The 16,885-nt window shown below is 53.0% G+C and overlaps 2 protein-coding genes across 5 annotated transcripts; one reads left to right on the top strand and one right to left on the bottom strand.

The window, feature by feature from the left end:
- Positions 1 to 582: 582 nt before the first annotated feature.
- On the top strand, positions 583 to 8,790 carry ELP5 (elongator acetyltransferase complex subunit 5). Of its 3 annotated transcripts, XM_055258605.2 has the most exons (9): positions 583 to 711; positions 990 to 1,150; positions 1,311 to 1,371; positions 1,455 to 1,535; positions 3,143 to 3,363; positions 5,415 to 5,596; positions 7,445 to 7,540; positions 7,684 to 7,784; positions 8,427 to 8,790. In XM_055258605.2, exons 2-9 carry the CDS (start codon positions 1,057 to 1,059, stop codon positions 8,539 to 8,541), a joined length of 951 nt encoding a protein of 316 aa, XP_055114580.2. In that variant the 5' UTR covers positions 583 to 711; positions 990 to 1,056; the 3' UTR covers positions 8,542 to 8,790. The 3 variants fall into 3 exon arrangements, with proteins under 3 accessions (XP_055114580.2, XP_063485635.1, XP_055114579.2); XM_063629565.1 differs by lacking the exon at positions 7,445 to 7,540; XM_055258604.2 differs by lacking the exon at positions 583 to 711 and having other exon boundaries at positions 738 to 1,150.
- On the bottom strand, positions 8,734 to 11,310 carry CLDN7 (claudin 7). 2 transcript variants are annotated; one of them, XM_055258613.2, is made up of 4 exons: positions 10,659 to 11,310; positions 9,661 to 9,825; positions 9,483 to 9,567; positions 8,734 to 9,377 (listed from the first exon to the last, which is right to left on the bottom strand). In XM_055258613.2, the coding sequence occupies exons 1-4, from the start codon at positions 10,879 to 10,881 to the stop codon at positions 9,215 to 9,217; spliced, it is 636 nt and encodes a 211-aa protein (XP_055114588.1). In that variant the 5' UTR covers positions 10,882 to 11,310; the 3' UTR covers positions 8,734 to 9,214. The 2 variants fall into 2 exon arrangements, with proteins under 2 accessions (XP_055114588.1, XP_055114589.1); XM_055258614.2 differs by lacking the exon at positions 9,483 to 9,567 and having other exon boundaries at positions 8,755 to 9,377; positions 10,659 to 10,887.
- Positions 11,311 to 16,885: the final 5,575 nt, after the last annotated feature.

The raw sequence follows: 16,885 nt of genomic DNA, 5'->3' as shown, positions 1-16,885 counted from the left end.
CGGGAGGGGGAACGGGGGCCCCGAGTGGCAGGAGAGGCTGCGGAGAGGGGCACGGAGCGGACGGCTCAGAAAGCCACCCCTGGCGAGGGGAAAGCCCAGCGGAACGGGGAGCTGGGGGACAGGCGTGGGCAGCCCGCGGGGGCCCACATGGGCTGGGAGTGGCACCGACGGCTTCGGGGAGGTTGCGGGCCGAGACAGGTCGGGCTAGAATGGGGTCCTCCGAGACCAGGAGGGAAGGGGAAGGGTAATTGGGGGAGGGGGCAGTGGGGGAGGGGGCTAGGGAAAAGGGAGGAAGGGAAAAGGGAGGGGGAGGGGAAGGGGGGAAAGCGGAGAATGGCCCGCTGCGCAGGCGCGCTAGGGGGCTGCCCGCAGGAAAGGGGAGGGCGGGGGCAGCGGCGCGCAAAGGGCCGCGGCAGCAGAGAACGGGCCTGCAGAGCGAAGGAGCAGGGAAGGAGGGGGAGGGGGAGCCGGAGGGCGCGGAGCGCTGGGCCGGAGCGGCCTCCCCCTCCCCGAGCTCGGGGGTCCTTTAGCCGCTGGGGAGCGGGGCTGCAGCCTCTGCAGCTGGGTTTCCAACTCTGACAGGCGCCATTTTACCGCCCAAAGGACTCCCTCCTCCTGTCTTTCCCCCTCCTCTTCCCCTTTGACGCTACTTCCGGTGGTGACGTGTATTCGCTTCACCGGGACCAAGTTCCGCCTGCGCGGTCTATGGGGGTAGGTATAAGGAAAGCCAGAAGCACTCCGAACGAGGCTGCAGTACTGCGCACGCGCAGAATGTGGCCGCGGGGCGGGACCTGGGGGGGCTTGTGGGTTCTCCTCCCCTTCCTAGTGACAACTGCCCCAACTGCTCTTCCCGTCCCGGTCACAGTGAAAATCTAGACGGGGTCGTTGTCTGTACGACTGTGCGCCAGGGCTCGGGGAGGGGCGCCCTCCGCGTGAGCGCCCCCCTGGGAATATTGAACATAATCACCTCTCATTCCGGACTATGTTAGGTCTTAATGGTGGGAGGACGCCCGAGTGCCCCGCCCGTTTCACGTCGAGGGGGCGGGACACTGGGTCATGACGCCATCAGAGGGCGCCAGAGCAAGGACCGGACGCGAGTTGGAGATGCTGGACTCGCTGTTGGCCTTGGGCGGCCTGGTGCTGCTTCGGGGTGAGAGCCAGAGGCACGGCGGTGGGTTCGGGCCTGGCTGATGGGACGGAAGTGGGGAGGAAGGGCCATGAGTCACAGGCTAGGTGTGGAGATCGCGACGGGTTCGCGAAGGCGGTAATCCCAGCGCTCTCACACTCTTTATCCCTCCCTCGCTCTGCAGATTCCGTGGAGTGGGAGGGGCGCAGTCTCTTGAAGGCGCTTGTCAAGAAATCTGCACTGTGGTGAGTATCCCACAGTGTCACCCCGGCCTACCCTGGATAGGGGGCCTGTGCCCACTCTTTGACAATCCCTTCTCATCTCTTAGTGGGGAGCAAGTGCATATCCTGGGCTGTGAAGTGAGCGAGGAAGAGTTTCGTGAAGGTTTTGACTCTGATATCAACAATCGGTAAGTACCAGTTGGAAGAGATTTGATTAAATTTGAGACCTATATTGCTAAGGAAATTTTCTTTACAACAAGCGCAGAACCTGGTATATAGTAGCAGTTCCTTAAATATTCATTGAAGACTTGGATATGGGTCTTTCAAGAGGCAAGAATTAGTAAGAGGAGTGATGAGGAGTGATGAGTATTTGGGGAGTCCAAAGCAAAGATCATAGAAGTTGAGAGGGAAATAGCCTGGAGTTAGGGAGAACATGTGGGAAGGGTATTGCAGTAATCCATTAATCCGGGTTCACTCATTAAGGTGCATATGTACCGAGCACCAACTATAAACCAGGTGCTGTGCAAGATACTGGAGACAGCAGTGAGTGAGACAGACCTGTTCCTGGCCTAATGAATTTTTGGGAATAATGGTAGGAAGTGATAGAGGCCTGGTTTAAGCCAGTGGCAGTAGAGATGGAAATTTTAGAATACATGGAAAGGACTTTAGTGGGCAGAATTTCCAGGATTTATTGACTAATGTGGGGGAGAAGAAACTATTGAGATAAGGAAGTCCCTAAACCCAGCCGCGTGCCTGATCAGGAGACATTAAGAACCATTAGTAGGATGCTTTCCACTTCCTAGTCCGGGCAACTCAGTGGATGTTAATAGTAGTTTACATCTTCTCTGTTGAGCCTCTAATTTTGCATCAGCCATTGTTGTGATAGAGGTGGTGGTGTATGTTAAGATGGCATTCCATGGCTGGGCGCGGTGGCTCACGCCTGTAATCACAGCACTTTGGGAGGCTGAGGCGGGTGGATCACCTGAGGTCGGGAGTTCGAGACCAGTCTGACCAACATGGAGAAACCCCATCTATACAAAAAATTAGCTGGGCATGGTGGCACATGCCTGTAATTCCAGCTACTCGGGAGGCTGAGGCAGGAGAATCACTTCAACCCAGGAGGCAGAGGTTGCAGTGAGCAGAGATCGCACCATTGCACTCCAGCCTGGGCAACAAGAGTGAAACTCTGTCTCAAAGAAAAAAAAAGAAAAAGATGGCATTCCACAAGAGAACCAGAAGATAGAAAAGAGATATCTGGGAAAAAAAGTTCTGCTACCTATGCCAGTCTCCCTTTCCTGAGCTGTTTTTTCTGTAGTTGTTACTCCTTGACTTAATTCTTGATTTTCTTTAAGCTGTTCTACAGGCAGGACCAAGTCTCATGTCCTCTGCTTTCTCTTTTTTCGTCCAGGGTGATAAACTTTAGGTGCCACACACAGGAAATATTTGATAATGGTGATAACTAACATTTATCAGGCATATACTATGTGTCAAGCACTGTGCTGAATGCTTAGAGGTTGGCATCTCATATCACCAATGAAGCAACTGAGTCTTAGAGATAATGTATCAGTTAGCTGACCTTGGGCAAGTATCAAAGCCAAGCTTGGAGGTCAGGCTGTCAGACACCAAAGTCTGTGCTCCCAATCACTGTATGCTATCTCTCAGTAATTATCTTTCACTAATATTTAGGATATTCGTGAAAATTGAGAAAACAGAGCCACAAAGATCAGAGGATGAACTTTGTGATCCTCTGGGGGGAAGGGGCAATATTATATTGTGTCTTATTTTCCCTTTGCAGGCTGGTTTACCATGACTTCTTCAGAGACCCTCTTAACTGGTCAAAAACTGAGGATGCCTTTCCTGGGGGGCCGCTGGGAGCCTTGAGAGCCATGTGCAAGAGGACAGATCCTGTTCCTGTCACCATTGCTCTCGATTCACTCAGCTGGCTGCTACTTCGCCTTCCCTGCACCACACTCTGCCAGGCCCTACATGCTGTGAGCCATCAGGACTCCTGTCCTGGTGAGACCCCTCCTTCATTGTTTCCCCTCATACATCTTCCTCTGCCAAGGAGTGTGCCCCTTTTCCTTTCTATCCCTAGAAGAAACATCTGGGTTCTCCAGATGTTTTTTCATTTTTTTGACTTTTTTGTCTGTTTTTTTTTTTTTTAACTTCTCCTTAATGCCATCTACCATTTGCTTTTTTTTCCTCCAAGTTTTTTTTTACTCATTTGTTTCACTCATTCATTCATTTAACAAATCAGTAGTAAATACATACAATGTGTCAGGTACAATTCTAGATAATGGCAAAATACAGACTGACTATAGCTGGGTCCTTGCCTTCCAGGAGCTCGAAGTCCCATAAAAGATGGAGATAAGTAAACAGGCAGCTACAAGATGGTCTGATAAAGGCCGTGATGATATAGGACATGCACAGAGTACCTTAAAGAAGGGCGCACTCGGCCGGGCACAGTGGCTCACACCTGTAATCCCAGCACTTTGAGAGGCCGAGGTGGGCGATCACAAGGTCAGGAGATCGAGACCATCCTGGCTAACATGGTGAAACCCCGTCTCTACTAAAAATACAAAAAAAAAAATTAGCCGGGCTTGGTGGCGAGCGCCTGTAGTCCCAGCTACTTGGGAGGCTGAGGCAAGAGAATGGCGTGAGCCCGGGAGGCGGAGCTTACAGTGAGCCGAGATGGGGCCACTGCACTCCAGCCTGGGGGACAGAGCAAGACTCCATCTCAAAAAAAAAGGCACTCTCTTGAAGAGCAACAGGTCAGCCAGGCAAATTTGGCCGGGCAGGGGCACTGGGACTAGCCTTGAAGTGCACTGTGGGTACTCAAATGGACTTAGGAGTCAGACGCCCAGCTTTGTATTAAGGTGCTTGATCTCTCATTGCTTCACTTTCCCCTGTATATGGAGGAAGGTACAAGGGAAGTATTAGGATGACCACTATATTGCCATTTTTTAGGTCAAAAGTTGTTAAATATTGGCTGGGCACAGTGGCTCACGCCTGTAATCCCAGCACTTGGGGAGGCCAAGGCGGGCGGATCATCTGAGGTCAGGAGTTGGAGACCAGCCTGGCCAACATGGTGAAACCCTGTCTCTACTAAAAATACAAAAAATTAGCTGGGTGTGGTGGTGCACGCCTGTAATCCCAGCTACTCGGGAGGCTGAGGCAGGAGAATCACTTGAACCCAGGAGGTAGAGGTTGCAGTGAGCTGAGATCACGCCACTGCACTGCAGCCTGGGTGACAGAGAAAGACTTCATCTCAAAAAAATAAAAACAGTCCAGGTGCAGTGGCTCACACCTGTAATCCCAGCACTTTGGGAGGCCAAGACAGGTAGATCACGAGGTCAGGAGTTCAAGACCAGCCTGGCCAAGACGCTGAAACCCCGTCTCTACTAAAAATACAAAAATTAGCCAGGTGTGGTGGCACGTGCCTGTAGTCCCAGCTCCTCGGGAGACTGAGGCAGTATTGAACCCGTGGCAGGGGTTGCATTGAGCCGAGATTGTGCCACTGCACTGTAGCGTGGGCGACAGAGCAAGACTCCGTCTCAAAAAAGAAAAGAAAATTGTTAAATGTCAGTGATTTCATATGGTTTGACCCAAAAACGCTGACCTTTGTAAGAGTTCAAACATTGTGTTAAAGGGTTTAGCATAGTACCTGACACTCTAAATGCTCCCAAAAAGGGAGGCAGAGAATTGAAGGCACTGACTGAGATCTTGGGAAGTTCCAGAAAGTACAAGTACTTCCGTGTGTAAGAGATGAGGCTGGAAAGTAAGTGGACACATGCTGGAAGCGTTCATTCCATCCTGAAGGCGAAGGAGCGGCTGAAGGATAGAAGTTAGAGCGGTGCCTTGATCAGCTTTACATTGGGATGATAGTGGAGATGAAGGTGTGGGCTGGAGGAGGCTCAGAGCACGGTAGTGAGATTGGCCAAGGGAAGTCAGGATTTTGGCAGCACTGTGATGGAATTGTGAGGCTCTCTCCTTTCCTCTTCACTGTTTGCTCCCAGGCCACCAACCTGAATGCTCCCTACTATTCTACATTTCTTGTCCTCCTCTAGGTGACAGCTCCCCAGTGGGGAAAGTGAGTGTGCTGGGCTTGCTACATGAAGAGCTTCATGGACCAGGCCCTGTGGGAGCTCTCAGCAGCCTTGCTCAGACTGAGGTGACCCTGGGCGGTACCATGGGCCAGGCCTCGGCCCACATCCTGTGTCAGAGGCCCCGACAGCGCCCAACTCACCAGGTCAGAAGAACCAACAGGGAAGGACTGGAAATGGGGGGCAGAGAAAGGAGTGGCACAATGGGAAGAACAATGAAAAGCTGATTGTTTCAAGGAGACTTTTAAAAACAAACTTTTTTTAGAGATGGGGTTTCACTGTGTTGGTCAGGGTGGTCTCAAACTCCTGGGCTCAAGTGATCCTCCCACCTCAGCCTCCCAAAGTGCTAGGATTACAGACGTGAGCCACTGTGCCCACCCCTCAGGGAGACCTTTTCTAAAAAAAAAGCTGATTTAGGTATTTCTCTGTTTTCTATCACTCACCTCATTTAATCTTCTCAGCTATGGTTAAGGTAGATTGTTTTATTGTCACCATTTTTCAGGCTGGAAAGCCAGTCCAGGGAGGGTTTTTTCCTTGGGTTTTTTTTTTTTTTTTTTTTTTTTTTTGGACAAGGTCTCACTGTTGCCCAGGCTGGAGTGCTGTGGTGCAATCATAACTCACGGCAGCTTTGACCTCCCATGCTCAAGTGATCATCCTGCCTCAGCCTCTGGTGTAGCTGGAGCTGGGAACACAGGCATATAGCACCACATCCAGCCAGCTTTTTAGTTTTTTATACAGATGGGATCTCACCCTGTTGCCCAGGCTGATCTTGAATAACTAGGTTCAAGCCATCCTCTGGCCTTGGTCTCCCAAAGTACTGGGATTACAGGTGTGAGCCACTGCACCTGGCCCAAGGAGGTTTAAATTTAAGTCACTTACCAAGGTTATAAAGTGTAAGTGGGGCCCAGGCAAGGTGGCTCAGGCCCATAATCCCAGCACTTTGGGGGGCTGAGGTGGGCAGATCGTGTGAGGTCAGGAGTTTGAGACCAGCCTGGCTAACATGGTGAAATCTTGTCTCTACTAAAAATACAAAAATTAGCCAGGCATGGGGCACACAGCTATAGTCCCAGCTAGTCCGGAGGCTGAGGCAAGAGAATCGCTTGAACCCAGGAGGCAGAGGTTGCAGTGAGCCGACATCATGCCGCTGCACTCCAGCCTGGGCAACATAGTGAAACTCCGTCTCAGAAAAAAAAAAAAAAAAAAAAAAGTGGGGCTGGGCAAAGTGGCCCATGCCTGTCATCCCAGCAGAGGCGGGCAGATCACCTGAGGTCAGGAGTTCAAGACCAACCTAGCCAACATGATGAAACCCCATCTCTATGAAAAATACAAAAATTAGCTGGGCATAGTGGTGGGTGCCTGTAGTCCCAGCTATTCGGGAGGCTGAAGCGGGAGAATCACTTGAACTTGGGAGGCGGAGGTTGAGGTGAGCTGAGATCATGCCACTACACTCCAGCCTGGGCAACAGAGCGAGACTCTGTCTCAAAAAAAGAGTAAGTGGGGCTGCTCTGCCTAAGGAGTAGCCATCCTTTTATTCATTTACTTCCTTAATCAACTTGCTTTCACTTTTGAAAATAAAATAGAAGCTGGGTGCAGTGGCTTACACCTGTAATCCCAGCATTTTGGGAGGCCGAGGTGGGCAGATCACCCGAGGTTAGTGGTTTGAGACCAGCCTGGCCAACATAGCGAAAGCCCATCTCTACTAAAAATACAAAAGTTAGCTGGGCGTGGTAGCATGTGCCTGTAATCCCAGCTACTCGGGAGGCTGAGGCAGGAGAATCACTTGAACCTGGGAGGCGGAGGTTGCAGTGAGCCAAGATCACGCCACTGTACTCCAGCCTGGGTGACAAAGCCAGACCCTGTCTCAAAAAAAAATAAAGTTGAGGGCCGCGGCTGAAACCAGTTAGTTAAATAGGTGATTGGGGGCTGAGGATGTGAGGTCCTGGAGTCTGTCTAGTTTCTTCAGTAAGATGAAAAAAACTCTTTTTTCTCTCCAGACTCAGTGGTTCTCCATCCTTCCGGACTTCAGCCTGCATCTCCAAGAGGGGCCCTCTGTAGAGTCCCAGCCCTACTCCGATCCTCATATACCCCCGGTATCTTAAGAATGCCAGGGCCAGAACACAGAAATGTAGTTTAGGGTCTGGTCAAGGGAGAGAGAATAAAAGCTGCAGAGGTTGGGGGTGGGGTCAGGGATTCTAGGGATGGGGCAGAGTAGCAGCATCCTTTGTACCTACAGGTGGATCCCACAACTCATTTGACCTTTAACCTTCACCTGTCCAAGAAAGAGAAAGAAGCCAGAGATAGCCTGACCCTGCCCTTCCAGTTCAGCTCTGAAAAGTAAGGTTGGGACCTGGGTACGTGGATCCCTGAGTAGAGCCCAGCATCTGGGCCGTGGAGAGGTGGGGCAAGAGGTTATTGATTAACCTGACTTTATAGGGGCTGAAGTCCACCTCCAGAGACAAGTCCAAGTTCTTGATCCACCCATTCCCCCTATAATGGCAGAGGGCCTTTATGTGCCTTTTCTCTCCCTTAGACCCTTGGGTCACAGCTCCAGTTGTCCGCAGAGCACCCTGGGCCTGGGCTGAGCCAGAGCAGACCCTTGGGAGGTGGCCCTATCCGTAGGCAGTGGTGCTAGGAGGACAGAAGGCTATATGGGCGTGGCAAAGGCTGGTTAACAAGGGCTTAGTACATGCCTGCTGTTCTGTGCCCAGTATGTGGGCGGATGAAGCAAGACTACAAGATCCTTGTCCTCAAGCTGCTAGGAACTTACGGTTTTATTAGGAGAGCAGTACAAGGGTATCTATCCCAGTACCAAATGGTGCTTCAGCTCTAACATGGAGGTCAGAGAAAGGGACTTGGACCAATAAAATGACATGGAGGCCTAACAGGTTGCCTGAATGAGAGTCACAGTCACCTGGAAGAAAGTATCCAGACCCAACTGTTAGCTACCCTCACCAGCACCAAATCTTCCCTTCTCAGACAGCAGGCTCTCCTGCGGCCTAGGCCAGGCCAGGCTACCAGCCACATCTTCTATGAGCCAGATGCTTACGATGACCTGGACCAAGAAGACCCAGATGACGACCTGGATATTTGACTGGCCAGATTTGATTAGATTGTAATTGGAGGGGGCGAGGGATGGCTTTGGACCCAGAACCATCTTTCTGTTGTTTGTGTTAGCCTTACCCTGTCCCTGTCCCACCTTGGTTCCCCTTGTCTATGGAGCCCCGCCTTGTGAGCCAGTAAGCAGCATCTCATCAGGACAGAAGGTAGGATGAAGACATGGGGTAATGTGAGAGAGTAGAACCGGACCTAATAAAATCTTTATTTTTTTATTAAAAAAGAAGTAGTTTGGTAGCTATTTAAATAAGAGGGGGGTGGGAATGGATGTCGAGATATGAGCACCTGCATCTTTTAGTCAATTGTCAATGGAGTCTGGGGTGCTAAGTGTTCTGAACTGAAGTAGGTGCACTAAGGTTCCAAGCTCCCTGCAAGGATCCGGACGGGAGGAAAGCAGAGGCCCTGAAGGGAAAAAAGCCTGCTTCCCAAAACTTATTTTTTATTACTGTACAAAAAGCACCCTCTCCCTCTTTTTGTCTCTCCCACCAACAGCCCCCCCCAACCCAAGAGGACTATACATGGAGTGCAGGGACAGAGTGACCAGGAGGCCTTCGTCCGGCACCCTGCCCACAGGCTGAGCTCAGCCCCAGGCCCTTGCAGGCATCTAGACACTCCCATAGCCTGTCAGACTGGGGCGAGGAGATCCCAGGTCACACATACTCCTTGGAAGAGTTGGACTTAGGGTAAGAGCGGGGTGCACGGTACCCAGCCTTGCTCTCATTCCCAGGACAGGAACAGGAGAGCAGTGCACCTCCCAGGATGACTAGGGCAGACCCTGCCCAGCCAATAAAGATGGCAGGGCCAAACTCATACCTGTGAAGAGAAGGGGGTGGTTAGAAACCCTGGCCTGCCTCTGCCCTCCTCCCTATTCCAGGACCCCAGACCTGTCCCCTTAGGAGGCAGGGTTCCCAGACTTACTTAATGTTGGTAGGGATCAAAGGGTTATAAAAGTCCGTGACAATCTGATGGCCGTACCAGGAGCAAGCTACCAAGGCGGCAAGACCTGGAGAGAGAATGAGGGTTTCAATATAGTGAGGCCCCAAACGGGCACCTTGCCCAGCCTTGCTCCTCCCAGATGGAGAACCCGGGGGCTCACCTGCCACGATGAAAATTATGCCTCCACCCATAGCTATACGGGCCTTCTTCACTTTGTCGTCTCCCCCACAGCGCGTGCACTTCATGCCCATCGTGGCCACAAACATGGCCAGGAAGCCCAGCACCAGGGAGACCACCATTAGGGCTCGAGTGGCCTGCAAGGCCGCTGCGGGCGAGGGGAAAGGGCGCCGTCATTGCTGGAAATGAAGGCGGCTCCAGCCTTCGTGCCGCCGGCCGCGCCCACTAACCCGTGGACCTCGTCTGTCCGGGGCCGTGTTCTGCCGCGGGCCAGCGGCGCCCAGGTGTCCAAGGCCTGGGCCCAGCGGGCAGGTCCCCGCCCCTCCCGACAGCGCGGCCTTCCTGCTCCCGCCCCGCCCTCTCCGCTCAAGGATCCGCCCGGGGCGCCGGGGTTTCGGCGAAACTGCCCTGGATAGGGGGAAGGGTGAAAGGGGGCAGCGAAGAGAAGCCGAGACGGTGGCCCGAGCCCCGCGCGGCGCACGTGCCAGCCGACGTCCCTGCTCTGAGCCCGCTATCGAGGCCACCGGCTTTGTGGCTTCGGCTAATCGGCCGATAAGATTAGAGGCCGCAGGCGGCGGCCCACTCTGACCAGCCGCACCGCCCTTCGGCCCTCGGCGCGCCCCGTGCCCCGCGCCCCGGGGCCGTTTCTGTCTGAGAAAAGGGCGGGAGATGTCGGAGGCCATGGCCTGCCCGGGGATGGGGGAGGGGACGGCCCCGGCCTAAGACCGCTGCTCCGAGCCGGGGATGAGGCTGGGTTGGGGGCGGAAGAGGACCGTGGGCGGCCGAGGTGCGCGCCCACGTGCAGCCGCCAGAACCCTGGCCGGCTCCCGCCCAGCCCCGCCGCCCCCAGCCGACCACTTCCTCGCCCTGCAGCTCCCCAGCAACCCAGGGCCCCCAGCCGTGGGGCCTCGGCTCTCCCACGCGCGCCACCCCGCCACCTCGGTCCAGGGCGCGTCCGCCCCGTCTGTCCCGCGGCCTTACCGGACAGGGCGAGCACCGAGTCGTACATTTTGCAGCTCATCATCCCCGTGCTCTGCGTGACGCAGTCCATCCACAGCCCCTTGTACATGGCCTGGGCCGTGATGATGTTGTCACCCGCATAGGAGCTCATTTGCCATTGCGGGATGGCGGTGCAGGCCACCAGACCCACCCAGCCCAGCAGGGCCATGGAGAAGCCCAGCAACTGCAGGCCCGAATTGGCCATTTCCGCCCTCAGAAAACACTGGGGGCGCCGGGCGGGAGACCCTACAGTAAAACAAACGACGCTTGAGGGGCAGCCCCACAAAAGAAAACTTGAGGTGGTTTTCCGGTCACCCAAAGAGACAAAAAGGGTTTGGGCCAGGTGAATGCAAATCTTGTCACCAAACTACACACAAATGGACCCCTCCAGTGAAGCGATGGCCTCGCGGCAGAGGGAATAGGATACGCCGGGAGGGTGGTTCCAGACAAAAGCGGTCCCCGAAGGCCAGGCGGTTCCCTCCGGGCGCTCTCGGCGACCCTAGCCAAACAAAAGGTGGAGGGGCCGTCTGGGCGCGGTTCTGGGCGCCGGCAAGTCCCAAAGTATCCTGGGCTGTAGGTCCGAGGCTGCGGTGCGCAGCAGAGGTGGCTCGGAGGTGAGGCAGCAGGTGCGGGCGGACAGGTGGGGCGCACCTGAGTATATGTAGGGCGTCGGGGGCGCGGCCCGCGGGCCCCGGGAGCGCGGGAGGGGGAGGCGGGACCGGAGGGGCGGCCGAGGGTGACCTGACGTCACCGAAGGGACACTCACCTGAACCGGAAGTCGTGGCCCCCACCCCTCCTTGCCCAGGTGAGGAGGAAGAAACCTGAGCACCAGGGTCACGCCCCTTCGCTTGCCCGGTTTTGACCGCCGCTGGGGAGGAGGCGGTGGCTCCCCGGGAGTCCCAAGCTCCGAGTCAGCCCCTCCGGACTGGATTTCCCTCGAACACCGGGGGGAAGCCCCTTCCTTTCTTCCCAACAGGTTCGCCTGGGACGCTGCGGGTCGCCCCTGACCAGCCTCGGCGCCGTCCTTTCCCCGCCGGGTTCTGTCCAAAGTGCTCTCTCCCGGGCCCCGCTTTCGCCCCCATCTGCTGTTCTCCTTTTTTTTTTTTTTGTCTCCTACCCTGGTCGATCCCACCTCCGGGGACCCTGGCCCGATCCCTGAGAGTCGCCCCCTTCAGCACCCGCTTCACTGTCCCGGTTCTCTGGCTCTGCTACAGACACCCCGCTTAGCGTGGCTCCCCAACAGCCCCACCTTCCTGTGCCCCCATTCCAACCCAACATGACTTACAGCCTGAACCCTTTGCACTCAACCTCCCCACCTACCACTATCCCCTCCGGCATCAAGGCTCCTAACTGGAGGAAGAAACCAGTGGAACCGAAAGCCGGCCGAGGGTGGGGAGCAGGGTGAGGGCTAGGTCAGAGTCTTGGCCACACCCATCGTTCCCCTCCCTTAGAGTCATTTCAGACCTATCCTCCACCTTTCCCACCCCTCCCCCACACTCGCCCGTTTTTCTTTCCCTCCCGGGCCTGGGCTTGGACTGCCAATTGCTGTGCACTCTCTCACGCCCTCACTGTTCCGTCCTCCTTATAATCTGGCTCTCTACGGTGGTCGTCCATGGTCCCTCACCCTGCAGTCCTGCTGTCTCTCCCCAAAGCATTGCTCCCTCCTTCCTCCGGGCACTCCTTCCAGCCTTTTGCTCCTTCCTCCTTCATCTTTGGTCATCTCCCCTTCCTGCCTTTCCTGCTTTGGAGCTTCCTATTTCATTCCTTGTCTTTTTTTGTTGTTGTTTGAGGGGGGGGGTCTGTGTTACCCAGGCTGGAGTGCAGGGGTGCAATCTCGGCTCACTGCAGCCTCGCCTCCTGGGCTCAAGCGATCACCCCGCCTCAGCGTCCCCAGTAGCTGGGACCGCGGGTGCACACCACCACGCCCAGCTAAAGTTTTTGTATTTTTGGTAGAGAAGGGTTTTCACCATGTTGCTCAGGCTGGTCTTGAACACTTGAACTCAAGCAATCCCCCCACCCCCACCTCCTAAAGTGCAGGATTACAGGCGTGAGCCACCGCACCCAGCCCACTCCTTGTCTTTTCGTTTACCTTTGCGCCTTGTCTCCAGTCTCCTTGGAACCCAGCATCAGCAATTAATCTTTCCTCTTCTTAGGTGCACACTGCACTTTCCCCACCCACCCTGCCCAGTTTCCTCCCAATCTTCCTACTACCCTCCAACCTCCTCATACTTCTCAGATTCTCACATACCCTGCTTATTCTGGCTCTCTCTCATTTCATTTTCCTCTCTCCATTTTTTATCTCAACTCTCTCACATTTTTTATCTTTATTTTGCCCTCTCAAACATTTCTCTGTCTTTCCTTCGTTTATTCGCTAAACATATTAAAGGCCCCCTTATGCTAAGCTAATTGACCTGCTTTTGTATAAAATGAAGACTTTCATGAACTCTTTTTTTTTTTTTTTTTTGAGACAGTTTTTGCTCTTGTCGCCCAGACTGGAGTGCAATGGCATGATCTCGGCTTACTGTAACCTCCACCTCCTGGGTTCCAGTGATTCTCCTGCCTCAGCCTCCCAAGTAGCTGGGAGTATAGGTGCCCACCACCAAACCCAACTAATTTTTGTATTTTTAGTAGAGACAGGCACCATGTTGGCCAGGCGGATCTCGAATTCCTGACCTCAGGTGATCCCAACCCACCTCGACCTCCCAGAGTGCTGGGATTACAGGCGTGACCCACCACTCCCAGCCATGAACTCTTTGTTATTCATTTTTATTGTTGTACTTTTGGATTAATGGTACTTTTCTGGATTAATGTACTCTTAGAGGCAGGGTCTCACTCTGTTGCCCAGGCTAGAGTGCAGTGGTGCAATTATAGCTCACTGCAGCCTTGAACTCCTGGGCTTAAAGGATGCCCCCCACTCCAAAACAAATAGTTGCAATTACAGCCATGTGTCATCATTGTTCTGGCTTTGTTTGTTTTTTGAAACAGAGTCTCGCTCTGTCACCCAAGCTGGAGTGCAGTGGCATGATCTCGGCTCACTGCAACCTCTGCCTCCCAGGTTCAAGCAATTCTCCTACCTCAACCTCCCAAGTAGCTGGGATTACAGGCATGCACCACCACACCCGGCTAACTTTTTGTATTTAGTAGAGATGAGGTTTCACCACGTTGGTCAGGTCAGTCTCGAACTCCCGACCTCAGGTGATCCACGTGCTTCGGCCTGCCAAAGTGCTGGGATTACAGATGTGAGCCGAGGTGCCCAGCCCCGAACTTTTTTTTTTTTTTTTCCGATGGTGAGATTTTCTTTTTCTCTTTTTAATTTTATTTTATTTTGAGATGTAATCTTGCGCTATTGCCCAGGCTGGAGTGCAGTGGTGCGATCTCGGCTCACTGCAACCTCCGCCTCCCAGGTTCAAGCAATTCTCCTGCCTCAGTCTCTTAAATAGCTGGGATTATAGGCGCGCACCACTACTCCCAGCTAATTTTTGTATTTTTAGTAGAGACGGGGTTTCACCATATTGGTCAGACTGGTCTCAAACTCCTGACATCGTGATCTGCCCGCCTCGGCCTCCCAAAGTGCTGGGATTACAGGCGTGAGCCACCACCCCCGGCCTTTTTTTTAATTATGTTAAAAGACTAGTCAGATGCAGTAGTGAGAAGGGGGCGAGAGTAGAAAAAGAAGTTCCGTCTGTAACTGACTGTGAACAATCAATTGAAATAATTCACTACCTTCAGACCAGCTAAGATTTTCTTGAAAATTTCCTTTAGCTCTAAAGGAAAATGTTTGTCATCACTTAACTATATCCAGCTTCTCTCCAAACTCACTGCCGCCACCGCACACCAGCCCAAGGCTGGACACAGCAACTGCCTCCAAACCAATCTCCTTTCCACACTGGTCCTTTTAAACTCTATTCTCTGGAGTGACCACTTCTTACCCACTCAGAGCTTTGTCATTTCCTGTTTAAAATCTTTCAGTTGGCCGGGCGCAGTGGCTCATGCCTGTAATCCCAGCACTTTGGCAGGCCGAAGCACGTGGATCACCTGAGGTCAGGAGTTCGAGACCGACCCGACCAACATGGTGAAACCCCATCTCTACTAAATACAAAAAGTTAGCCGGGTGTGGTGGTGCATGCCTGTAATCCCATGGTGAAACCCCGTCTCTACTAAAAATACAAAAAAAAAAAAAAAATTAGCAAGGCGTGGTGACGGGCACCTGTAGTCCCAGCTACTGGGAAGGCTGAGGCAGGAGAATGGCGTGAACCCGGGAGGCGGAGCTTGCAGTGAGCCGAGATCGTGCCACTGCACTCCAGCCTGGGCGACAGAGCGAGACTCTGTCTCAAAAAAAAAAAAAAAAAAGAAAAAAAGAAAATAAATAAAATAAAATAAAATCTTTCAGTGATACTCATGTTCTTGCCAGTAAGTGCCACACCATGGCTGGCCTGACTGCCTCAGCCACACTGGCCTTCTCTCTGTTCCTGCCCACTGAATTGCCTTTGTACAGTCTGTTCTCTGGGTCTGGAAGCTCTTCTCCATCCATTCCCACCCACGTTCCTCTATCCAGCTAACCAACTAATCCTTCAGCTATCCCTCAAATAGCACTTCTTTTAGAAAGCCTGGCCTGACCACCCCACCCCAAACTGAGTCAGATCATCTGCATAGTACTCTCACAGCTACCAGTACTTTGCTTTCAAAGCTCTTATCACAGTTTGAAAATACTGTATTTACTTTATGTATTTATTTATTCAGTGTCAATACCCCCACTGTACTGTATGCTCCAAGAGGGTAGAGATGTGTCTGGATTTCAAATTGCAAATAAACAATATTTTCATTCACCGTTTAACAAATATTCTCTTTTTTCTTTATTCTTTTTTTTGAGACGGAGTCTTGCTGTCACCCAGGCTGGAAGGCAGTGGCGCGATCTTGGCTCATCACAACCTCTGCCTCTCAGGTTCAAGCGATTCTTGTGCCTCAGCTTCCCAAGTAGCTGGGGTTACAAGCACAGACCACCATGCCCAGCTAATTTTTTAAATATTTTTAGTACAGACGGGGTTTCACCATGTTGGCCAGGCTGGTCTTGAACTCCTGACCTCAGGTGATCCGCCCACCTTGGCCTCCCAAAATTCTAGGATTACAGGTGTGAGCCACCGCACCCAGCCCTCAACAAATATTTTCTAAGTGTCTATAATGTGCCAGACATGACCAGGCACAGTGGTTATGTCTGCAGTCCCAGCTACTCAGGAAGCTGAGGTGAGAAGATCACTTAAGCCCATAAGTTCGAGGCTGCAGTGAGCTATGATCATGCCACTGCACTCCAGCCTGGGCAACAAAGGGAGATCCCGTCTCTTAAAAAAAAAAAAATGGTGCGGCCAGGTGTGGTGGCTCATGCCTATAATCGCAGCGCTTTGGGAGGCAGAGGCAGGAGGATCACGAGGTCAGGAGTTCGAGACCAGCCTAGCCAACATGGTGAAACCCCATCTCTACTAGAAATAGAAAAAATTATCTGGGTGTGGTGGCAGGGGACTGTAATCCCAGCTACTCGGGAGGCTGAGGCAGGAGAATCACTTTAACCTGGGAGGCAGAGATTGCAGTGAGTCGACACCGCATCACTGTACTTCAGCCTGGGCAAAAGAGCAAGACTCTGTCTCAAAAAAAAAAAGGGGGGAGACCAAGCACATTGGCTCATGCCTGTAGTCCCAGCACTTTGGGAGGCTGAGGCGGGGGGATCACGAGGTCAGGAGTTTGAGACCATCCTGGCCAACATGGTGAAATCCCCCATCTCTACTAAAAATACAAAATTAGCCGGGCCTGGTGGCGTATGCCTATAATCTCAGCTACTCGGGAGGCTGAGGCGGGAGAATGGCTTGAACCCGGAAGGTGGAGGTTGCAGTGAGCCAAGGTCGTGCCATTGCACTCCAGCCTGGGTAACAAGAGCGAAACTCCGTCTCAAAACAAACAAAAACAAAAATAAAAATGAGACATAGATCAGTGAAGACAGTGTGCTAATAACTGTGTCATTCGTTCAATCTTCTGTGTTGGAACTCAGGGATCAAGGTCCCCAGAAGCCGGAAGCAAAGTGAACCTGTGGAGCAGGAGCTGGGTGAGGAAGCTTTCTTTGAAGGTTGAAGAGGAGTGTTCCGGATTTTTTTTTTTTTTTCTTGAGACGGAGTCACTCTGTCGCCAGGCTGGAGTGCAAGGGCACGATCTTGGCTCACTGC

The sequence above is a fragment of the Symphalangus syndactylus genome, chromosome 20, assembly GCF_028878055.3.
Source record: "Symphalangus syndactylus isolate Jambi chromosome 20, NHGRI_mSymSyn1-v2.1_pri, whole genome shotgun sequence".
NCBI lineage: Eukaryota > Metazoa > Chordata > Mammalia > Primates > Hylobatidae > Symphalangus > Symphalangus syndactylus.
The sequence above is the reverse complement of the archived record's forward strand: the minus strand, read 5'-3'. Positions and strand labels throughout refer to the sequence as shown.

What these genes read in the sequence shown, in the direction of transcription:
- ELP5 (XM_055258605.2), top strand. Translation starts at nt 1,057, where the DNA reads ATGACGCCATCAGAGGGCGCCAGAGCAAGGACCGGACGCGAGTTGGAG. An exon ending in GTCAAGAAATCTGCACTGTG is followed by an intron (nt 1,372 to 1,454) that starts GTGAGTATCCCA and finishes CTCATCTCTTAG; the next exon opens with TGGGGAGCAAGTGCATATCC. An exon ending in GACTCTGATATCAACAATCG is followed by an intron (nt 1,536 to 3,142) that starts GTAAGTACCAGT and finishes TTCCCTTTGCAG; the next exon opens with GCTGGTTTACCATGACTTCT.
- CLDN7 (XM_055258613.2), bottom strand. Translation starts at nt 10,881, where the DNA reads ATGGCCAATTCGGGCCTGCAGTTGCTGGGCTTCTCCATGGCCCTGCTG. An exon ending in CTCGGTGCTCGCCCTGTCCG is followed by an intron (nt 9,826 to 10,658) that starts GTAAGGCCGCGG and finishes CCTCGCCCGCAG; the next exon opens with CGGCCTTGCAGGCCACTCGA. An exon ending in CATAATTTTCATCGTGGCAG is followed by an intron (nt 9,568 to 9,660) that starts GTGAGCCCCCGG and finishes TTCTCTCTCCAG; the next exon opens with GTCTTGCCGCCTTGGTAGCT.